This window comes from Melanaphis sacchari, unplaced genomic scaffold (assembly GCF_002803265.2).
Source record: "Melanaphis sacchari strain LSU unplaced genomic scaffold, SCAv2.0 Contig2_pilon_pilon, whole genome shotgun sequence".
Lineage (NCBI taxonomy): Eukaryota > Metazoa > Arthropoda > Insecta > Hemiptera > Aphididae > Melanaphis > Melanaphis sacchari.
Window position 1 is genome coordinate 824,766 of NW_020271173.1, and position 19,606 is coordinate 844,371.

A 19,606-nucleotide genomic window follows, 5' to 3' on the forward strand; every position below is an offset into this window, starting at 1 on the left:
TTTTTTATTTAACTGCATCTTAATTAATAAATCTTACATTTAAAATTTGCATGGAATAATTAAAATTTAAGCTTATTATAATAATGGGGGAAAGTATAAATAATTATCCTCTGCTGTACCTACAGTTGGTGTCAAATGTATATATTGTCATTGTTAAGTATTATGTTAAATTTTAATTCAATGATAAATATTTACCAACGAAAACAATCTTGAACGATAATAGTTTATGTGACTATATTACTAAGAATATTTTATGATATATTGATATAAAGCAATTTATTTTGCCATAAGTAATATATAGTAGGTTGAATTAATTTTTCCGAAACAATTCATTAGAAAATGTGAAAACTTTAAACTTTTAAATATACAAGATTTATTTTTTAAAATACAATTAAATAACTTAAGCCCTTATTTTTTTTATATAATTATGAAATTTTGTTGAAATTTGAAATTTAAAAATGTCTATAAAAATAATGAAATTAATTAAAATAAATCGCACGGGGTACGATTACGATAATAATATACCAAAAAAAAAAAACGAATAACCATGACAGTGATGTACCTTAATTGCCTATCCAATACGCCCTGTGAACATAAATGTATATTTGTGTATAATTTTATTAAAAAATTTCAAACATGTATTAAAAATACATATGTCGTATACTGTATGTATAAAGTGTGAATTTTGTCTACAAATATAATACTAAATTATACTTTTCAATGAAACAATAGTAATAGATAATTTTGTATAAAAAGTCAAACGCTTCTAGTATCTACATAATTTATGATAGAGTAAATTTAATATAATCTAAGACCAACACATATTCAACATCATGAGTACAATATTATAATCGTCAATAGTAATAACTATTATGTCTGTCTCTAGACTATGTGTAGATTATGTAAGCATATTCACAACATTCGAGAATAATCATTAATGACCATATAATGGTTATTATTACATGCATACTTTTATCCTTCAGTAATTGATATTTAGTTATTATTAGTGTTACTGTTACAAGACAACTATATTATTTGTACTATTATGTTTTTTTTTTCATGTAGATGGTAATAGTCTAATAGATACTAATATTTGAAAAGTTCAAAGTTCCAATTGTATTTATTATTAAAAATAATCTAAAGACACCAAGTGAGTGGAACGATATAATTATGGTATTAAAATTATATATGCAATTTTATATACATGTAATATATCATTAGTGCAAATTGCGTTTTAAATTTTGAAAAGGATGTGTGCAATTATTTTTTAGGCAAACACAGGGGGATCTTTTGCCTTTTCATGCCGTCTATTTTAAATTTTACTTTAAAAAAACTAAACATATTTTCAACAAGTTAATTAAAAATGAATACAAATAAAATAGTTTTAGTTTAATTATAAAATATTAATGTTAATAATGTTATGCTAATTTATAATATTATTACATACAATCTCTATCTATAGTTACCAGTTTTCTATGGTTAACGAAATACCTTATTATATTACTATTATTTATATACATATACAGAACCTTGGTTATGTATTTGTATATAATTATATTTTGCAAGTTATCAGCATCATAACAAATTCTGTACAAGATTTATTTATACAAATGGTTAGTAAAAATGCTAATACGAGTAATTAGAGCTATGAATTGAATGTATTAAAAAATCATTTTGTTATTAATCTTATTATAAATTCATTCAAATCTCAAAAAATCAATACAAAATGCGCTGTAATAAGTATTATTAAGAATTTTAATTTAAAAAATATAAAAATCCATCATGATTCATGTGTAATATATTTTAAATATATATATTTATTATTAATTTAGTATACGACCTAAATTCAGAACGAGTAAACTATTTATAAGATAAAAATTTAATAAATAAAAATAAATTATAAAATGTGATGCATCTAAAAGTTTTTAATAGAAAGAAATAATTAATAAAAAAAAAGAGCTCACAAATTAAAAATTTAAGCCATTGCCAAATAAATGTTTTAAAATGTATTTTATAAGAAGTATCCAATTCAATTATTGTGTTAAAAAGCCTTGTTCTATAGTACCTAGTTCTACGAGTAATTAAAATTTAAACCATATATTTAAAATTCAATAGTTCTCTATCTATATTTTAATAGTTTCATAAATATTCGATGAACAATATTATTATTTATATACACTTAATGTTTATACTTAAGTATAAATATCAAATCTCTAGACGTATAGACCATTTTATTTTTAAGTTTTAATATTAAATATAAAATATTATAAAAAAACAATAAATGTTATGATTGGAAAATTAATTATTTTTGTCTTATTATATAATTAACAGTTGAGGCGTTGATCTTAATAGTCTAACTATAAGCGCTTTTAATAAATACAGAAAACAGTTAGTCCAATTTTCATTAGATTTTCCTGAGTTTTAAACTAAATTTTCAAACATTTCGAAAAATTACTTTTTCAAAATATCATGGTCAGGTGATTTTTGATTTAAAGGTGTAGGAGATTTTTTTGGACCAATATTTCTATCTGAAAACGTTTACGCAGTGTAAATAAATCAAAGTAAAACCATTGATCTATTCATTCAGAACATTTAGAATCTAAGATAATAATTTGATGTAAATTTAATCTAGGTAGGTATGTAAAATAGGTATTTTATTTTTTTATTTTTGAAGGGATTCAGTCTTGAATACATTATCTAGGTGAGGGGCTAATCCCAGTAGTTCAAATACTTTTGGCAATTCAATGAAATTAACGACCTCATTACCAGTTGTCAGCTATTGCATCCGTGTATAATATAATAATATCAGTTTTTCAGGTTCAGAGTTTTTCCAAATAATCTATAGATAGGGAAAGAACACGTGGGAGTATGGAAAATTTAACATTTTGAATTTGTGTGGCTGCGGTCAAATTTGACGATAGCTTGACACGCGGCAAAATATAAATAAGAACTTAATTTGTACTTACGCCTTATATTTATCAACGGGCAATGTATAAGAAATTAAAAATGCCAAGTCGCGGGATGTATGCATGGAACAATTAAAATAAAAATTATAAAAATTTGAAAAAGAAATTAGACCGCGGTGATAAACATCGCAGTGTTGCCAACGCAACGACGATAATGCAATTTTCCACAAGAAAAATCGGACGTCGTCGCATGAAAAGTCATCCGAAAACTACGAAGAAAAAACGAATGATTCGTTCCACCGGGAAACTCCGAGCTGTTCCTAACCAACTCGGCGACTCCGATTGAATGCACCCTCGCCGAATGCCGGCGTTCCGACGAGTGAGAACCCACACTCGGTCGGTCGTCACGGCCCCTTCCCCAAAGTGTAGCCCCCCCAAAGACAAGCGTAGTCGGCCGTCACGATTTCGCACACCGTCGCGCCGTAACGCACCAAGGGTACGCGCCGCGACGGCTACCTGCGGTGGCGGGCGCTTTCGACCGGCTCGACGAAGCCGCCGCGCTTTCCCCGTCCACGACAACATAATATGTCGTACCTACCGCCGCACCGGTCGGCCATTCGTCGTCCAAGGAAGAAAATGACGCGCGCGCACCCGCAGACACGCACCGTCTGACCCACGCACTCGCAGACGCCGACACCCGTACGCGCTCGTCAACACGTCGGGTCAACGTTTTTCGCGTTTTGTTTATCTCTCCGACATAATATTTTAATAATATTGTGCTAAACAATATTTTATTATTTCAATTATTATTATGTGTTTCTGTCGTTTCTGACACGCTTTTATCACCGCAGTACTGCAGTAGACGAGCACGTCCGAGTCCAACGTCGTCACAGTCGCGCGCGCCCCCGACGGATTTGGATATTACGTTATCGCGCGTCGTCCATTATTCAAGTTCAAGTTCGTACATGTCCTGGTGCATTGATTGACGTTTAGGTCTGCAAACGGCGACGATCAGTTCAGTTGTTGTCAAGCTCGCGGATCTTTTGATCACTGCACCACCGTACGCGTTTTCGACGATTCGAATCGTTATAAGGTAATTATTATCATAATGGTGCACAGATACGATGTCGAGGAATGAACGACACCGACCCTAATGATGTGCCGGTTGTCGGCGGTTGATTGTTTTCCAGCGTGTAATAATGGCAGATCAGCAGCAATATTTCCTGAAATGGAACGATTATCAGAGCAACATGGTGTCGTCCTTCAAACACCTGAGGAACGAGAAGAGCTTCACGGATGTAACACTTGCTTGCGAAGGGCAGACGTGTAAGGCTCACAAAATGGTGCTATCAGCCTGCAGTCCTTATTTTAAAGCATTGTTAGAGGTAAGTCCGTCGTTTAAGGCAAAGCTGCCTTGCTTTTACAGAAAAATATTGTCATGAAGAAATCCAGTTCAATTTTGTTCTTGTGGTCTAATGTCCATCTCTATACATGTTTTGCCATATTGTAACAGTTTGCGATCAAAAAGATTTATATAGCATTTGATGGATATTAACATCAACACTGTACAATATGGTCAATATGTATTTCGTATTATGATGATTTTGTACAGTTCCTTACAAATTGTCTTGATCAGAGTAGGGTCTTTTGGGTTTTCTTCTTATATCAGTTTTATTTCTATCATAGTTAATATCATTAATTATTTTATAAATAATTTATTAGGTTATCTTTTTATCTTTGGAATTCATTGTTGATAATCTCTGTTTTTAATAATTGTGTACATATATTATTCTACTATTAATTATTTCAAGTAGTAATAACAATTTTTGACAAACATAAAAAATTACTCAAATTTGAAATCTAATTATTAGGTATTTTCATGGATACCCAAGATCTATTAAATAAAACAACAATAGTTGTATGTAGTATGTTAATTGATTTAAGTTGTCATAAAAATATTTTCTAAGTATAACAAGACTTTTTGAATCCTAGTATTTAAATTTATGTTTAAACTGACTATAATTTAAAAAGTATCATTTTTATGATATTTTAATCGTATTGATATGGGGTTTTAGTAGACATTATAAAGAATATTAGTATAAGTATGTTTTCCTATTTACCCAACTTATAAATTGAATAATTTACATTTATTTAAAAAATGTGTTTAGGAAAATCCATCAAAACATCCGATCATAATACTTAAAGACGTACCCTTCAGTCATTTGCAGTCTATATTGGAATTTATGTATGCAGGAGAAGTTAATATAAGCCAGGAACAACTGCCAGCTTTTTTAAAGACAGCTGATCGTTTGAAGGTAAATTAATATTTTTCATATAATTTAATGTCATTGTATAAAAGTGAAAGTTCATAATACATCTCAGTTTAATTATTATTAATAGCTAATTAATTATCATAACTTGTAAACACATTTAAATACTTACATAATTTTGATAGTAAATGTAATTTAAGTTAAAAAAAAACATTTAAATTATACTAGGTACCTAATAATATTTTATTTAAAATTTGATCTAAATCAATACTATTATCAATTTCTATCTTAATGTATAAAATCCAAGGAAGTCATTCTGTTGTATAGTTTTGACTTTGCTGTGTTAATTAGGTTATTGATACTGATGTTATTTTTTTGTTAATTAGAATTCAATGACAGATCATTAGATGATCATTTACTATCTCGATTACCAACTGTTAAATTGCCATTATTTCAACTACTGTCTGATGTGATTATCAATTTATTAAATAAAATAAAATAATATTATTTTTTTTTTAGAATCTTTTTCAAAGTATAGTTTCTTATTATATTATGACTGTTTTTGAATTCATAGTGACTTTGAAGTAAACCCTTTTCTTAAAAGAATTCAAGGGTAATTTTTCATTGTTTGATAAACATAATTTCCTAAGATTCATAATTTTAATTAATAGTAAATATAAAAATAATTTTAAATGTCTGTTAACCAAATATCAATTGTGATACCACTAAAATCAGTTAACAAAGTTTTAACAGTTTAGACAACAGAATAAACAAATTTTATAGTAATAGGCGGTAGTTGAAATAATGAATAAAACCAATAATAGTATACAAAAAAAATCTAGTGAAGTTAGTTTGTTTTAATATCTTTTTCTAAAGATAATTTTTTAATATTTATCAAATATATTTATGTTACTACTTCTGTTAATAACATAGTAGAATTAAACTAATTGTTGCTAAAAACATTATAAAGAATGTTATTCTATTAATTATTGTATCATTAAATATTCATATAAATATTATTTTATATCTGATTGTTTTGAACTTAGTGCCAGTATACCAACACACCATAATATATAATATATAGGTTTATGATATAAATTGCTTTTAACTGTTTACTTACTGACTGTACTATTACCCCCTAAAATGTTATTTATTTATTTATCAAATATATATTATCATTGAATATTAAATTTTCTCAACATTGAACTTCAAATGCTCATAAAAATATATGTATATAATATATATTTCCCATATTTTTAATAGTTATTTAATTTTTAATTACAACAAAAAAATTATATTGATTTTGTCTAAAATTGATTAGGTATACATAACTATTTGTAATTTTCTGTTTTCTTTTTCCAATTAATTTGAAAAGTATTGACAATTTTTCACATTTAATCCTCCACCTTTACTTTATCCGATTTTCTGTTTCAAAATCTGATTTCAGATTATAGACAAATATGCAAAAAAAGCCATCATTTTGTAAAACCCTGATATTTTTTGAAAATGTTAAATTTTAGTAACTTTTTTCAAAATATAAATATCAAAAAACTTTATGTAAGGTTCAGAGTAAAATTTTTAACTTTAATTAAGTATTTAATTATACTTAAATTAATTCAATCTAATATAATAAATGATTTATTTTATGTGTAGAATTTGTAATTTTAGTAAAACAGAATCATATTGTAAAAATAGGCAAAAAACTAATAATATGAAAAAAGTGTTGATCTTTTGGTCATTAGAGAATTTTTTATTATTTTCCTTTATCTCAATTATATAATAATACCTCTCAAGAAAGTATATTCAAACAAATATAATATCCTCTTTAACCCTTTTACTCTTGTTCCTTTCTTATTATTATTTATTTTGTCATAAAAAAATCTACCTAGCTTATATAATTTTATCCTCGTATGATCCTTCATAAGAATATTATTTCTTTTTTTATTATCTTATGCATAATTTCAAAAATTAAATTATTGCTATATTATACAATTTAAAAATAAAAACATAATAATAAAATTAAAACAAATGTTGCCTTTGATGTTAAATCTTGAAACTATTTCTGTTGTAAACTATAATATAAACTAAAATATATATTTTAATTAATTTGTTATATTTTTAACACCTATTTTTTTTTTTTTTTTTTAGGTCAAAGGTCTTGCAGAAGCTCCACAAACTATTAAAAAAGATTAGTATCTACTCAAAATTGCTAAATATGTTTTTAATTACTTTAATCTTTATTAGCATGTTAATGAAGAGCCCAAATTTGCATTATTTTTCCTTTCCTTTTTTAATGAATTATTATTTTATTTGTATTTACTTATATAATACATTTGTCTATACATTATACAACAGTACAATTAAAAGCCAAAAATAACAAAAAAAAAAAAAAATAATATTTTAATAACAATATTTATTTTATAGGAATAAACTCTTAAGTATAGACATTATGTGTTAATTTGTAGTTGCAAAATGTAATTTTTGTTTTTACAAAAAAAAAAAAAAAAACAAATCAACGAGTTCTGTAAATATTATACTTGTCTTGTACATTTATCATGAATTACAATTATTATTATATATAATTTTTAATAGAGCATATTAGTCTATGTTAATAATTGAAAAAAATGTATAAATCTTAATTATACATTTTATAATGAACACAATAAATTTAGGTGAAATATATGTGGTTGACGTCTTTGTAATTTTGTCTTATTTGTTAATTATTTAAAGTATCAAAAAAATCACCTCCTAAGTTTGATAAATTTAAGACAAAGTAACTTGTAGTTTGTTAAATTTCTATAAATTATTATTGGTTAGACACCAGTAAATAGATTTAACAAGTTACCATGTCTATTTCTTGAAAAATACCAAGTCATATTTTAATTTTTTTTTTTTTTAAAGTATTAAGTGTTATTGGTTATTATTTTTTCTATTGACTGCAAGCTTTTTATATAAAAAAAAGTTAAAAGTTTTTTTTTTTTTTTTAAATAAAGTACAAAAACGAAATATTCGAAAGTGATTTTATAATATTTATGGAAGTGGATTCTAAACATTCAAAATTGTATAGTTAATAAATATATTATGTAGTACCTACATTTTTGAATATTTTTTTTTCACTAAGTATGTGTTACTTAAGTTTAGCCAACATACATCTCGGATACGCTTATCAAAGGTTTGTTAATTTTGAATTTAGATTTGCTCAGCTTGGCTTGTGTAATATTCATTTTTTAAAACATAAAAAAGATTATAACTTATTTTATTCAAAACGTTCAAAGGGAAGTTTAATTAAATTTATTAACATCAAGATACCGTTAACAACTGTTCTATACAATACATTTTTACAGTAGATAAAATTTAATTGCCCATTTAATATTTGTAAAAAAAAAAAAAATACACATATTTATATATATATATTAAAACACCATGTTATAAATTCAATTATTGAAATCTGTATTTACATGAATAAAGTAACAAGATAATTTGTTTTTAAAATATGGTAAACTTGAATTGAAGTAATTTAAAATAAGAATATGAATACCAACAAGGACGGAGTGTTTATTTCAGATTATTCAGTTTTACAAAGTGAATTGATTTAAAATGGTATTGCTTAAAATACATTATCACAAAATTAACATATAAATAAAATATTTCATCATGGTACATAAGATAAACGTCTGGAATGTATAATAATTTTTAAAAACATTAATAAAAAATGATATATTTTGTGCTTGATTTGATAAAAATTAACAATTTTATGCAACAGTACATCTTGGTTGAGGACTAGTGGTATTTTCGTTTGTCAAACGTTCAGACTCAGCTAAGGCTCTAGCTAATGCTTCATCTTCACTCTGAAAAAGTAATTATACATATTATATATTTGGTATTATGCAAAAAGTAATGTTATAATTATTACTTATTTGAGTCAAAATTAACGGAAAATACATAGTTTAATTTATACATTTGTTATTTAATGCATAACCATGAAAATTAATAAATAATTAAAACAAAATAAAATGTATTTATTTGTTATTACTTATCATTAATCACTGGCGGCTAACTTTAAAACAAAAATAATAAGACAATTTTCAAAAATTCCTAAACATGTTTATGGTTGATTTGGAATGTTGCTTAAAAAAAACTATTTTATCAAGGTATTAGAATAAATCAATCAAATAATAATTTAATATAAAAATGACAAAAATTCATGTTAATTATCAAGTATAGTTGATACGTGGTCATAGGCATATTAAATGTTTAATATTTTATTTTTTTGAGCGATAAGTTTTTATTTTAAAAATTAAATGCTAGTATAACATATTACGGGAAATAGCTCACTTGAATTAGTTTTTAACTATATTTTTAAATTAACTAACAATATTTGTAATATAATTAGACTTAAATAGAAGTTTTGGTTAACAGTAATTGTAATCAATGCACAAAATGTATATTCATCATACAGGTACACACTTTAAATTACAATTTTAAATATTGTATTATATTTTTTCTATTAAATAGCATAATAAATTAATCTACATATAAGATATCAAGATAAAGTGAAATATTGATAATAAACTTTTGATGATAAATTTTATATAGCACAACAATGAGGCGATAACAAGTATCAATCAAAATGTACACTTTAGATACTTGAGTAATATTATTAAAACTGTAATTTCAAAATAATTATGTTTCAATTAAAAACAACAACTCATTTTTAATAAAAACAATTGTTCTTTAGTTCTATGGTCTTACATTCATAAAGAAAACTACAGTGCAATCATAGTTTATAAAAAGAAAAATAATTTTGAAAGAAGCGGAGTTAAAAAAATGTAAAGTGACTATTTTTATTTTTTTATTTTAATATTGACCGTAATACATAAAATTGTATAACCATCATTATAATATAATTTCAAATTACCATATTTCCCTGTATTGCAGTTGCAGTAAAAGCTTTTTTTATTAGTCCGTTGGTCCCAAATAAATTTTTAACATCCCTAGAAGTGAATAGTAAGTATACAATTAAAAAAAAATTATTATTTATGGCATAAAATTAAGTATCTACTTACGTCACTTTTCTTTGGACAGATTTTGCACTACCAGTGCAACCATGATCTAAAGGATGACGATGTTTAAAACAATGGTTTTGACGACATTCACTACAAACCAAAGGCACAGCTTCCTTACCTCGACATTTTGTTACCATGCATCTATTTGTGAACACCTAAAAATACAATCATTTGTTAATTTTATTTAAATTTATTATGGTTAGCAACTGTAACTAACACCAGTAAGAAGCTTTATTAAGGGTCAAAGAATACAACAGTTAGATCACGTAGTGAGAAGATAAAAGAACAAAGTAGTTAAAGTAGCATTGGAATGGAAACCACAAGGTAAAAGATCCTGAGGTAAACCCAGGAAAAGATGGATTGACATAGTAGAAGACTTAAAAAGCCTTGGAGTTGAGGATTGGAAAGAGACAACTCAAGATAGACAGTTGGCAAAGTGTAGTATTGGCGGCCAAAACTCTTAAAGAGTAGAAATTCTAGTAGAAGAAGAGGGTTAGGAACTGTAAATAAATACCTTTCTACCCTCAGTAAACCGACAGTCATTGTCAATGTGTTGCCCAACAGTAAAATCTGGTTCTTGACCTCGTGGTACTGGTACTGGTTTGTTACACAAAGGACACATGGGTACTTGTACATTTTTTTTGTAAGCAGATTGACATTGATGGCTACTATAGCTCATGTGATCGGAACTGTGGCATTAGAGATAAATCATCTTTTAAAATTATACACAGATAATAAGAAATAAATCTATAACATTTCCAGAATATGACTTACCAAAATATACCTGAACACGCATCACATTTAACTGGCAGGAAATCTAAAATAAAAAAAAAAATTTTATACAAAATCATAAAAAACTTAATTAACAATTAATAGTTTTAAACTTCTGATTGCAATGTAATACCTATAGATTATAGGCAGTGATATGCTCTAAAATAAGTAGCACAATGGTAAAAAAAAATATATATTAAATTTCAAATTTCTAATTTATGAATTCATATTTTTAAGTAATATTCTAGAAAGATATTTGTTACGCTTATTTTGAATAAAACAAATATAATATATATACATATAATGATATGGTTTTTAAAAAGTTACATATGCATGTGTAGCTGATTTTTTATTGACATTTGGTTGCAAAGTTGAAATACGTAAAGGATTTTTGATAACTTTAACCCTAACATTGATGGCAAACATTATATTCCATAAATAAAAGATGAGCTTATTATGATTATTAATGATAAAACTAAACTTATAAGTGAAATTAACAGAAATTAAGACCGATATTCTGGTCAAACTAAGATGTAGATATGTATGAAACCAAAGCATTGTGTAATCCTTAATATTATCCTTGACTCACCAAAACGTTTGCACGTCTCTTTGCTGCAGTTCTGACCTAAGTTTGGGAATTCCATCACGGCACGAGCGAAAAAGTTACAAATTTAAAACAAAAACAAAGAAACTCGTCGAACAAGGAACTCCGAATCACTCTTCCGGGTTTCTAGTGAATCCGTTCAACACTATTGTGTATTTGTATTTGGTGCGCTTTATATCAACTAAACATTCACACTTCTCCAATTCATATGAGTCATTATTAATGACTAACTACGGAACTAAGGAAGGAGATTGCAGACTAAATAGAAGTATCTAGTAACTTCGAAAACTCGCGCAATTCACACAAGTACACAACTTCAGTACACTGTGCAGTGTGCACAGTCATTAATCATTATCATCAATGTGCTGAATCACGATACTATCAGCCCGCGCTGTCTGCTGGCGCTAACCATGACGTCATATTACGAAAAATATAATGCATACTGCATAGGTGTATAGATAAGCATATTCTATACATAACTATCTTAAATCCTGGGTAGTGAGTACCAGTCTACTGAATATTGACTATATAGTAGGTATCGAGCGGGTGATTATTGATTTTAATGGACGTATAAAATTTAAATTCAATGATAATATTTATATATATATATATATATCATTGTAAAGGTACGAACAATAATTCTGAGCGTGAGACCATTTTATGATCATGATATGTTTTTTGATTTTGCTAATAGAGTAATTTATTTTTATGCTCGTAGTATCTACAGTAGATTGAATTAATTTTAGTCGAAAACATTGCATTTGTAAGTGTTATTGTGTTTCTGACGAATCTGTGTGTATAATTTAATTTTAATATATATGTGAACGTTTCAAGCCCCAATCATAATTTTTTGAACTATAACTATAACAAAGTAATGCAAATCGTTATTCATAATTTAAAATGTAAACTTCAAATATGTAATTTCGTCCTAATTAGAATTTGTTATCGTCAGACGTCAATATTGTAAATTGTTATATACCTATCGGCTATCCTGATTTTTTTGGTAAAAGCTAAAAATATAATCTTTTAGAATTTTTTCTCATTTTTTATATTATCATATATGGCAGCACTATAGTCAACTCTTGAATATTGATACAGATTACACTGATTAGTGATTACAGTCCATTCGTTGTTATCCGTCGACTGTCGTCGACGTTCTCTGTTCCCTAAAGAGTATAGATCAACACTAATTTTTCGTGTCCGTGACTATAGCCAGAGTATTTTCCCTTTACTTAATTTTCCATGTTATAGTATTATACAGGTATACTTAGTACTTTACAGTATAAACATTTTAAATTTCTGTTCGATACTTGATGTCACTTCATTCATTGGCGTGTTACCATCCGCCAGTAAGTATCCGAATATTATAATAGATCAATAAACTACTTCTAATATCATTAAGATTATCCATAATTTAGCTTCATCACTACAATCTTGTCCAAATATTGTCTAATATCATATTGATATTTAATTTCCTAGGTTATTCAATATTTTTGTATAATATGATATTTCGTCTCCAAATACCTTGGATTCACCACGATCTCTGTAAACCTTAGATCATAATCTTTAAATTATCTCACTCATGACACTAACGGGGGGATCAGAGATAAATCCCATCCATAGGCTGTATACACACAAATAATTATAGTTATCATATTACTTAAAAAATTATTATTTTTTCTTTTCTTTTTTTTATCAATAATTAATTAAATTTGCAAGAATTAAAATATTATAAATTATAATATATTGTACAATATTCTCATTGATATCTTCATTTATAAAGTCATATCCCTTTCCATGACAAAAACCTAAATATGCCACTGGCACTAACTTAACTTTACACATTGAATGAATAAAAAATTAAAAATATCTCTTAATTTTGCACTAATGTTTTTTTTTGCACATACCAGTTACCAGTTACCATAATAGATATTACTGTGATACCTATGTTCTCACAGTGTGTTTATTAATATTGATTTAATTTGTTTGTGATTAAATTGATTTCAACTTAAGCTATGTTGGGTAATTAGGTTGTATATTTTTTGTAGAGATATGTACCGGTATGAGACTTAATATATTTATATTTCGATGACATAAGGTATTATTAAACCAACCTATATTATATGTATTATAGTATAGTTCTTTATTTTTTGTGTTTATTTTTGATTACATTTATAGCTTAAATCTTAATTATTTAGAATGTTGTAATTCTAAAGTTTGAATTTTCATATAATTAGTTTAATTATATTTGATAATTTTGTTGAGTAGTATAGTTACAGGTAGAAAAACAAGGTGATTCAAGGTTATTAGTTTCAACCTTGATTCAATTGTAGTTTAAATTTTTGATTTTCATTAACTGCCAATTATATTTATATTATTGTGTTAATATTTTTTGTATTTGATATTTTTACATGGTGATTAGTGATTACTAGAGTTAAGATGTTGATGACTTAAAAAACACACAAAAATGACCTAAAAAGTTATCTAAAATACTAATTAAGTAAGTGAAGAAACTTATTTATGAATAATAATTTTTATTAGAGATATGGGTATAATAATGGGTGTAATAGTAGAAGCATTTAAATAATTTATAAATAAATTTCAATATTAAAAATAAATTAAAAAGTAAAATATAAATAAAAAAAAAATTATATTAAAAATATTTGCGTAACATATTTTGTGTAACATTTGCTCTAAAATCTATAATTTGTGAAAAATGCCTCACATTGTATAAAAAGTACAAAGAATGCCCTTAAAGATGAAAAAATGACTTAAAATGTTAAAAAAAATGAGGTTAAAAAAAACAAAAAAATGCATTATTCTGCATCAAGGGAGCATGAAACAAATTTTTAGCAAGGATAGCATTGTACAAAATAAAAGGAAAAAAAATGCAAATTAAAACCTATTTGAGTGCAAGGTGTTATTATGTATTTGTCTATGTTTCTATTGAATAATTGAATATTTTATTTTCATAAACAATAGTGATTGCTATGAGACCCTTAAGGTCCTCCAGTACTCTACTATTTTTAATATGATTAAATAATAATGGTTTGGTTTAATAAAATCAACATTTATATTTTAATTTAATTTAAATTTATATTTATTCTGCATGAATGATGGTAAAGAAATCAATTTGCTTAATAAATATGAATGATAAATGATAGGTTATAACTAAAATTATGTTGTCGTTATACCTACAATAATTATAATAATATGTTTTCAAATGTTAACAAAAAACCAGTATAGGATATTTGTATCATAAATTATAACATAATAATATCAAATCTATTTATTTGAAAAAAAAATATATTCTTAATTTTAGAAATGTTATAAGAGATTTTATTGCTAGAAGAAACACAAAATAATAAACTGTTTTATTCATAACTATTATAAGATTTTATTTAATTATTAAAATAATAAATTGATATTTAGAATAAACAAAAATAAAAAAACATTTGTTATAAAGTATAAAGTATTAAATTATTCTTAAATATGCAATATGTTTACAAAATATACCAATTATTACAACTCTTGCCTATGAATTGGGTATGTTCTATATTTTATATTATAATTTTTAAGACATGAACTGTTTTTAATCCTATAAAATATTAATGTATATAATTCTCATTATTTTGTCCTCAGAATTCAAAATTTATTTATGATGGTACCTTTTTGTAAAAAATATATATTGAACTTCAAACAACATTCTCATTTAAAATTAATACTTTCTAGGTTTGTATGTTTCCTTTTCCTATTAATAATCCTTTATTTTTATTTTTTTATTTTTTTTTTTTGGTTACTAAATTAGATTTATCATATTTTGTTTAACATATAATTTAAATTTAATCTTCTTAGCAGCATTTTATAATTTTCAATAAGGGTTAAACACCTATTTTGATTATTATTAATTAATGATTTATAATATAAAATTAAAATTATATTTATCACTTTCATAACTTTTTGTGTCATAATTTAATATTATAATTTATACCAGTGTATAGAAATTTAACCATTGTGATATTGACATATAAATATGTAATTGATTAACAATTTGAGCACTTAACACATTTTTTAAATGATAATTAATCAATCATTTAATTTATGTTTTTAGGCATTTGCAAACTTCCAACAGCAATCAATTTTCTTGTAACGAAAATATGCCTATTTCAAAGATTGTAGCTCGTTCAATTTTTGACTCCAGGGGTAATCCTACTGTCGAAGTAAGCATTTATTTTTATAACTCTGTTACCAAACTAAACATACTAAATGATTTATTTAATAATTAGGTTGACTTGACCATTGATAATGGACCAGTTTTCCGTGCAGCAGTACCGTCCGGTGCTAGTACTGGAATATATGAGGCATTAGAACTTCGTGATAATGATAAGAGCAATTATCTCGGAAAAGGAGTAAAAACTGCTGTTAACAACATTAACGATGTCATTGCACCGGCTCTTATAAAAGCTGTAATTAAAAATTTATTATTAAACTAACATACAATAATAACTTCTTAATAATAGCTGAGTAAATTTAAATAAGTATTTTTTCTAAAGAAATATAATTTAATATAATTAAAATGCAATTAATTTAATAATAACAATAATAATAAAAAACAAATATAATGTTTATTTTGTTTAGAAAAAAATATGGTTAATATTAAATTATTAAATTCATATTTGTACAGTAATTGCAAACATTGAAAATTATTTCTTTGTGAATTTATGATAATAAAGTATAATTTATTAACAAAATTTGGGGAGTATTAAACTTAAGATTATTTTAAAAGAACACAAACGTATTAAAATGTCAAAAATAATTGAAATATTATTTAATAACTAAAATCTAAAATTACGACTACATCATTGTGATACAAATACACTCAGAGTGTAAAAAATAATTATTCTGATTTTATTATAAAAAATTAAGATTCAAGATATAATAACAAATTATATTATAATTTATTTTTTCTATAGGGACTCATAGTTACTGAACAAAGAGCTATTGATGATATTATGTTAAAATTGGATGGAACTCCAAATAAATCCAAGCTTGGTGCTAATGCTATTCTGGGAGTTTCATTAGCTGTAGCTAAAGCAGGTGCTTTTAGAAAAGGCATTCCTCTTTACAAGTAAATATATACACATTCAATTGTATTAAAATCTCGTCTCAATCATTATGATATTTTTAGACATATTGCCGACTTAGCTGGAAATACAGAAATTATTTTACCTGTTCCAGCTTTTAATGTTATCAATGGTGGGTCACATGCAGGAAATAAGTTGGCTATGCAAGAATTTATGATTTTACCTACTGGTAATGAACTGAAATAGTAATATAATAATACTGAGCAATAAAGTATATTTTTTCAATTAGTTAACTAAACTTGTTAATAAATTAAAATACTCTACTTTTTTTAATTGAACCACATGTATCTAATCATTTGAAAATATTTAATTTTTAATTTCTGTGTTAAACTTTATATTAAATAAATGTGTTTATAAATAGGAGCAAGTTCTTTCACTGAAGCTATGAAAATTGGATCAGAAGTATACCACACTCTAAAAAATGTTATCAAAGGTAAATTTGGATTAGACGCCACAGCAGTTGGTGATGAAGGTGGTTTTGCTCCAAATATTCTTGAAAATAAAGAAGGTTTACACTTAATTGAAACAGCTATTGAAAAGGCTGGATACAAAGGAAAAGTTGTAATTGGAATGGATGTTGCTGCTTCTGAATTCTATGTGTAAATTAATTAATTTGTTTAATATTTTCATATCTTTAATTGTGTAGAATATGATTATTATAATTTGAATTACTTCAATAATAATTTCAGTGATGGAAAGTACGACTTGGATTTCAAAAATAAGTCTGAAAGCAAAGATAAAAGTCAAATTATCTCAACTGAAGCTTTGACAGACTTGTACAAAAATTTCATTAAAGAGTTTCCAATAGTTTCAATTGAAGATCCATTTGATCAAGATCATTGGGAAGCATGGACTGCACTTACTGCATCTACTGACATCCAGGTATATTTGTTATCAAATTAGTTATTCATATTAAAAATAAAAATAGATCTTGAAATACTTGATAATTTTTAATTTGTGAACACTACATTTTTTCTTTTAAAGCCTCCTCCCCATATTTTTCAGCCACTAGTTAATTTAATTTAAAATAAGATTTAAAATACAACATTAAAGATATTTGAGATATTGCAATCTGATTTTCAAAATAAAGGATCTTTTATTACCCAACAGGTTTGTTTCCAACTCTGGTTATGTTCTTGCCCAATATGAAATCAATTAAAAACAAAAATTATTATTTTAATACATAATATCGACATATCAATGTATAAATAATAGCAGCATTGTAAAAATGAAATAAATAAATCATGATTCGTTATTATTATAAAGTAAAAAAGAATGAATTAAAAATAAATTCATTTCTAGATTTTTGTACAAATTTGTCAATAATATTTTTAATTTTTAAATCATTTCTTAGTTTTTTTCTTATAATTGTAATTTACATTTATAAATAATAAAAATATTTAAGCTCAAAATTAGTCAGTAATAAATATTTGTCTTCTGACACTAGAGCACTATTAAGTTATATGTAGTTGACTAACTTTAAACAAGTGTTTAAATTTCTGTATTATCAAACAAAATAATATTAATAAATTATATCATTATTTTCATATCATGAAATCATGATAGTTAATCAGCAAATAAAAACAATGTCCTATTCAATATTTCAGTTATAAATACTAAACATAAACTTAAGATGATACGGTCTGAGAACTAAAATTATGCACATTTAAATAAGTTACACGACAAACTTAAATACCAACTACTTTATAATATTTAAAATATATGAACACCCTTGAAATAATTTATGTAAATTAGAATAAACTTATTTTCTTTAGCTCAAAATTATTCTTTTTTAACTATATTTTTAGTTTAAAATAAACTAGGGTTAAGTTATAGTGTTCTTAATAAGTTTAAATGTTAGAAAAAATGTATATCTACATAAGATTTATGGAAAAACAACTATTTACTTAAAAAAATTAATGGCAGCAATTTCTACACCTTATTCTATATCTGATGAATTAATCTTTTCATTTGTTATCTAATAGAGTATTAATGTTTAGGTTTTATAATATTTATTATTTTACAATATTAAATACATTTTAAATTGTGAATATTAAAGATTGTTGGTGATGATTTAACTGTAACCAATCCAACACGTATTGCTGAAGCAATAGAAAAGAAATCTTGCAACTGCTTGTTGCTTAAAGTTAACCAAATTGGTACTGTTACTGAATCCATTGATGCACATTTGTTAGCTAAGAAGAATGGATGGGGTACAATGGTATCTCATCGTTCAGGTGAAACTGAAGATACATTTATTGCTGATTTAGTTGTTGGATTGAGTACTGGACAAGTAAGTTTTTAATATATATTAACAATAAATTTTATATTGTCAGAATTTGACAATACTATCCTTTATATTTGTGTTGTTCACAATTAAGTAAATAATAATTTTAGATTAAGACTGGAGCTCCTTGCCGTTCTGAACGTCTTGCCAAATATAACCAAATACTTCGTATTGAAGAAGAATTGGGTAGCAATGCTAAGTATGCTGGAAAAAATTTCCGTAATCCACAATCTGGCAATTAACTATGAAATGTATTTGTAAAATGTTCAACCAATAATTTAAACTTTATGTAGACAATTTAATTTTGTATAGAAATAATATCATTGTAAGATCATATGATATCAATGAAAAATAAAAAAAAAGAACCAGTGAATTGAAATTATATTATTATTTATCTAATACTGATTAAAATTGAATTCAGTACCCTATAGGCTATAGCTCATAATAATGAATATTTTAATATCTATAACAAAGAATAGATATCTATCAATACATGCCAACTAAAAAAGTTAGTTGAATTTAAATGCAAAATATTATATACTTTAAAGTACCTAAAAA

The 19,606-nt window shown here is 25.3% G+C and overlaps 3 protein-coding genes across 8 annotated transcripts; 2 read left to right on the forward strand and 1 right to left on the reverse strand.

Moving 5' to 3' along the window:
• Positions 1–3,713: 3,713 nt before the first annotated feature.
• On the forward strand, positions 3,714–7,512 carry LOC112596096 (longitudinals lacking protein-like). The gene is made up of 4 exons (XM_025341590.1): positions 3,714–3,999; positions 4,097–4,291; positions 5,075–5,221; positions 7,325–7,512. The coding sequence occupies exons 2-4, from the start codon at positions 4,106–4,108 to the stop codon at positions 7,367–7,369; spliced, it is 378 nt and encodes a 125-aa protein (XP_025197375.1). The 5' UTR covers positions 3,714–3,999; positions 4,097–4,105; the 3' UTR covers positions 7,370–7,512.
• A 1,182-nt stretch (positions 7,513–8,694) lies between these two features.
• On the reverse strand, positions 8,695–11,970 carry LOC112595949 (AN1-type zinc finger protein 2A). Of its 2 annotated transcripts, XM_025341360.1 has the most exons (6): positions 11,603–11,970; positions 11,017–11,059; positions 10,757–10,931; positions 10,243–10,397; positions 10,095–10,170; positions 8,696–9,024 (listed from the first exon to the last, which is right to left on the reverse strand). In XM_025341360.1, the coding sequence occupies exons 1-6, from the start codon at positions 11,655–11,657 to the stop codon at positions 8,929–8,931; spliced, it is 600 nt and encodes a 199-aa protein (XP_025197145.1). In that variant the 5' UTR covers positions 11,658–11,970; the 3' UTR covers positions 8,696–8,928. The 2 variants fall into 2 exon arrangements, with proteins under 2 accessions (XP_025197146.1, XP_025197145.1); XM_025341361.1 differs by lacking the exon at positions 11,603–11,970 and having other exon boundaries at positions 8,695–9,024; positions 10,757–10,954.
• Positions 11,971–12,738: 768 nt separating this feature from the next.
• LOC112595815 (enolase-like) lies at positions 12,739–19,368 on the forward strand. Of its 5 annotated transcripts, none has more exons than XM_025341177.1 (10): positions 12,739–12,966; positions 14,040–14,117; positions 15,729–15,837; positions 15,904–16,083; positions 16,591–16,745; positions 16,806–16,930; positions 17,123–17,360; positions 17,451–17,643; positions 18,821–19,054; positions 19,159–19,368. In XM_025341177.1, exons 3-10 carry the CDS (start codon positions 15,775–15,777, stop codon positions 19,288–19,290), a joined length of 1,320 nt encoding a protein of 439 aa, XP_025196962.1. In that variant the 5' UTR covers positions 12,739–12,966; positions 14,040–14,117; positions 15,729–15,774; the 3' UTR covers positions 19,291–19,368. The 5 variants fall into 5 exon arrangements, with proteins under 5 accessions (XP_025196962.1, XP_025196959.1, XP_025196961.1 ...); XM_025341174.1 differs by lacking the exon at positions 14,040–14,117 and adding an exon at positions 15,260–15,349; XM_025341178.1 differs by lacking the exon at positions 12,739–12,966 and adding an exon at positions 13,688–13,715.
• The last annotated feature ends 238 nt before the right edge of the window (positions 19,369–19,606 follow it).

Bases quoted from the DNA above. Each gene is read 5' to 3' on its own strand.
- LOC112596096 (XM_025341590.1), top strand. From the start codon at position 4,106: ATGGCAGATCAGCAGCAATATTTCCTGAAATGGAACGATTATCAGAGC. The intron at 4,292-5,074 runs GTAAGTCCGTCG...AAATGTGTTTAG, and splicing joins ATTTTAAAGCATTGTTAGAG to GAAAATCCATCAAAACATCC. The intron at 5,222-7,324 runs GTAAATTAATAT...TTTTTTTTTTAG, and splicing joins AGACAGCTGATCGTTTGAAG to GTCAAAGGTCTTGCAGAAGC.
- LOC112595949 (XM_025341360.1), bottom strand. From the start codon at position 11,657: ATGGAATTCCCAAACTTAGGTCAGAACTGCAGCAAAGAGACGTGCAAA. The intron at 11,060-11,602 runs GTGAGTCAAGGA...TTTTTATTTTAG, and splicing joins AGAGACGTGCAAACGTTTTG to ATTTCCTGCCAGTTAAATGT. The intron at 10,171-10,242 runs GTAAGTAGATAC...ATTCACTTCTAG, and splicing joins TCTGTCCAAAGAAAAGTGAC to GGATGTTAAAAATTTATTTG.
- LOC112595815 (XM_025341174.1), top strand. From the start codon at position 15,276: ATGATGGTACCTTTTTGTAAAAAATATATATTGAACTTCAAACAACAT. The intron at 16,931-17,122 runs GTAATGAACTGA...GTTTATAAATAG, and splicing joins ATTTATGATTTTACCTACTG to GAGCAAGTTCTTTCACTGAA. The intron at 17,644-18,820 runs GTATATTTGTTA...TGAATATTAAAG, and splicing joins CTGCATCTACTGACATCCAG to ATTGTTGGTGATGATTTAAC.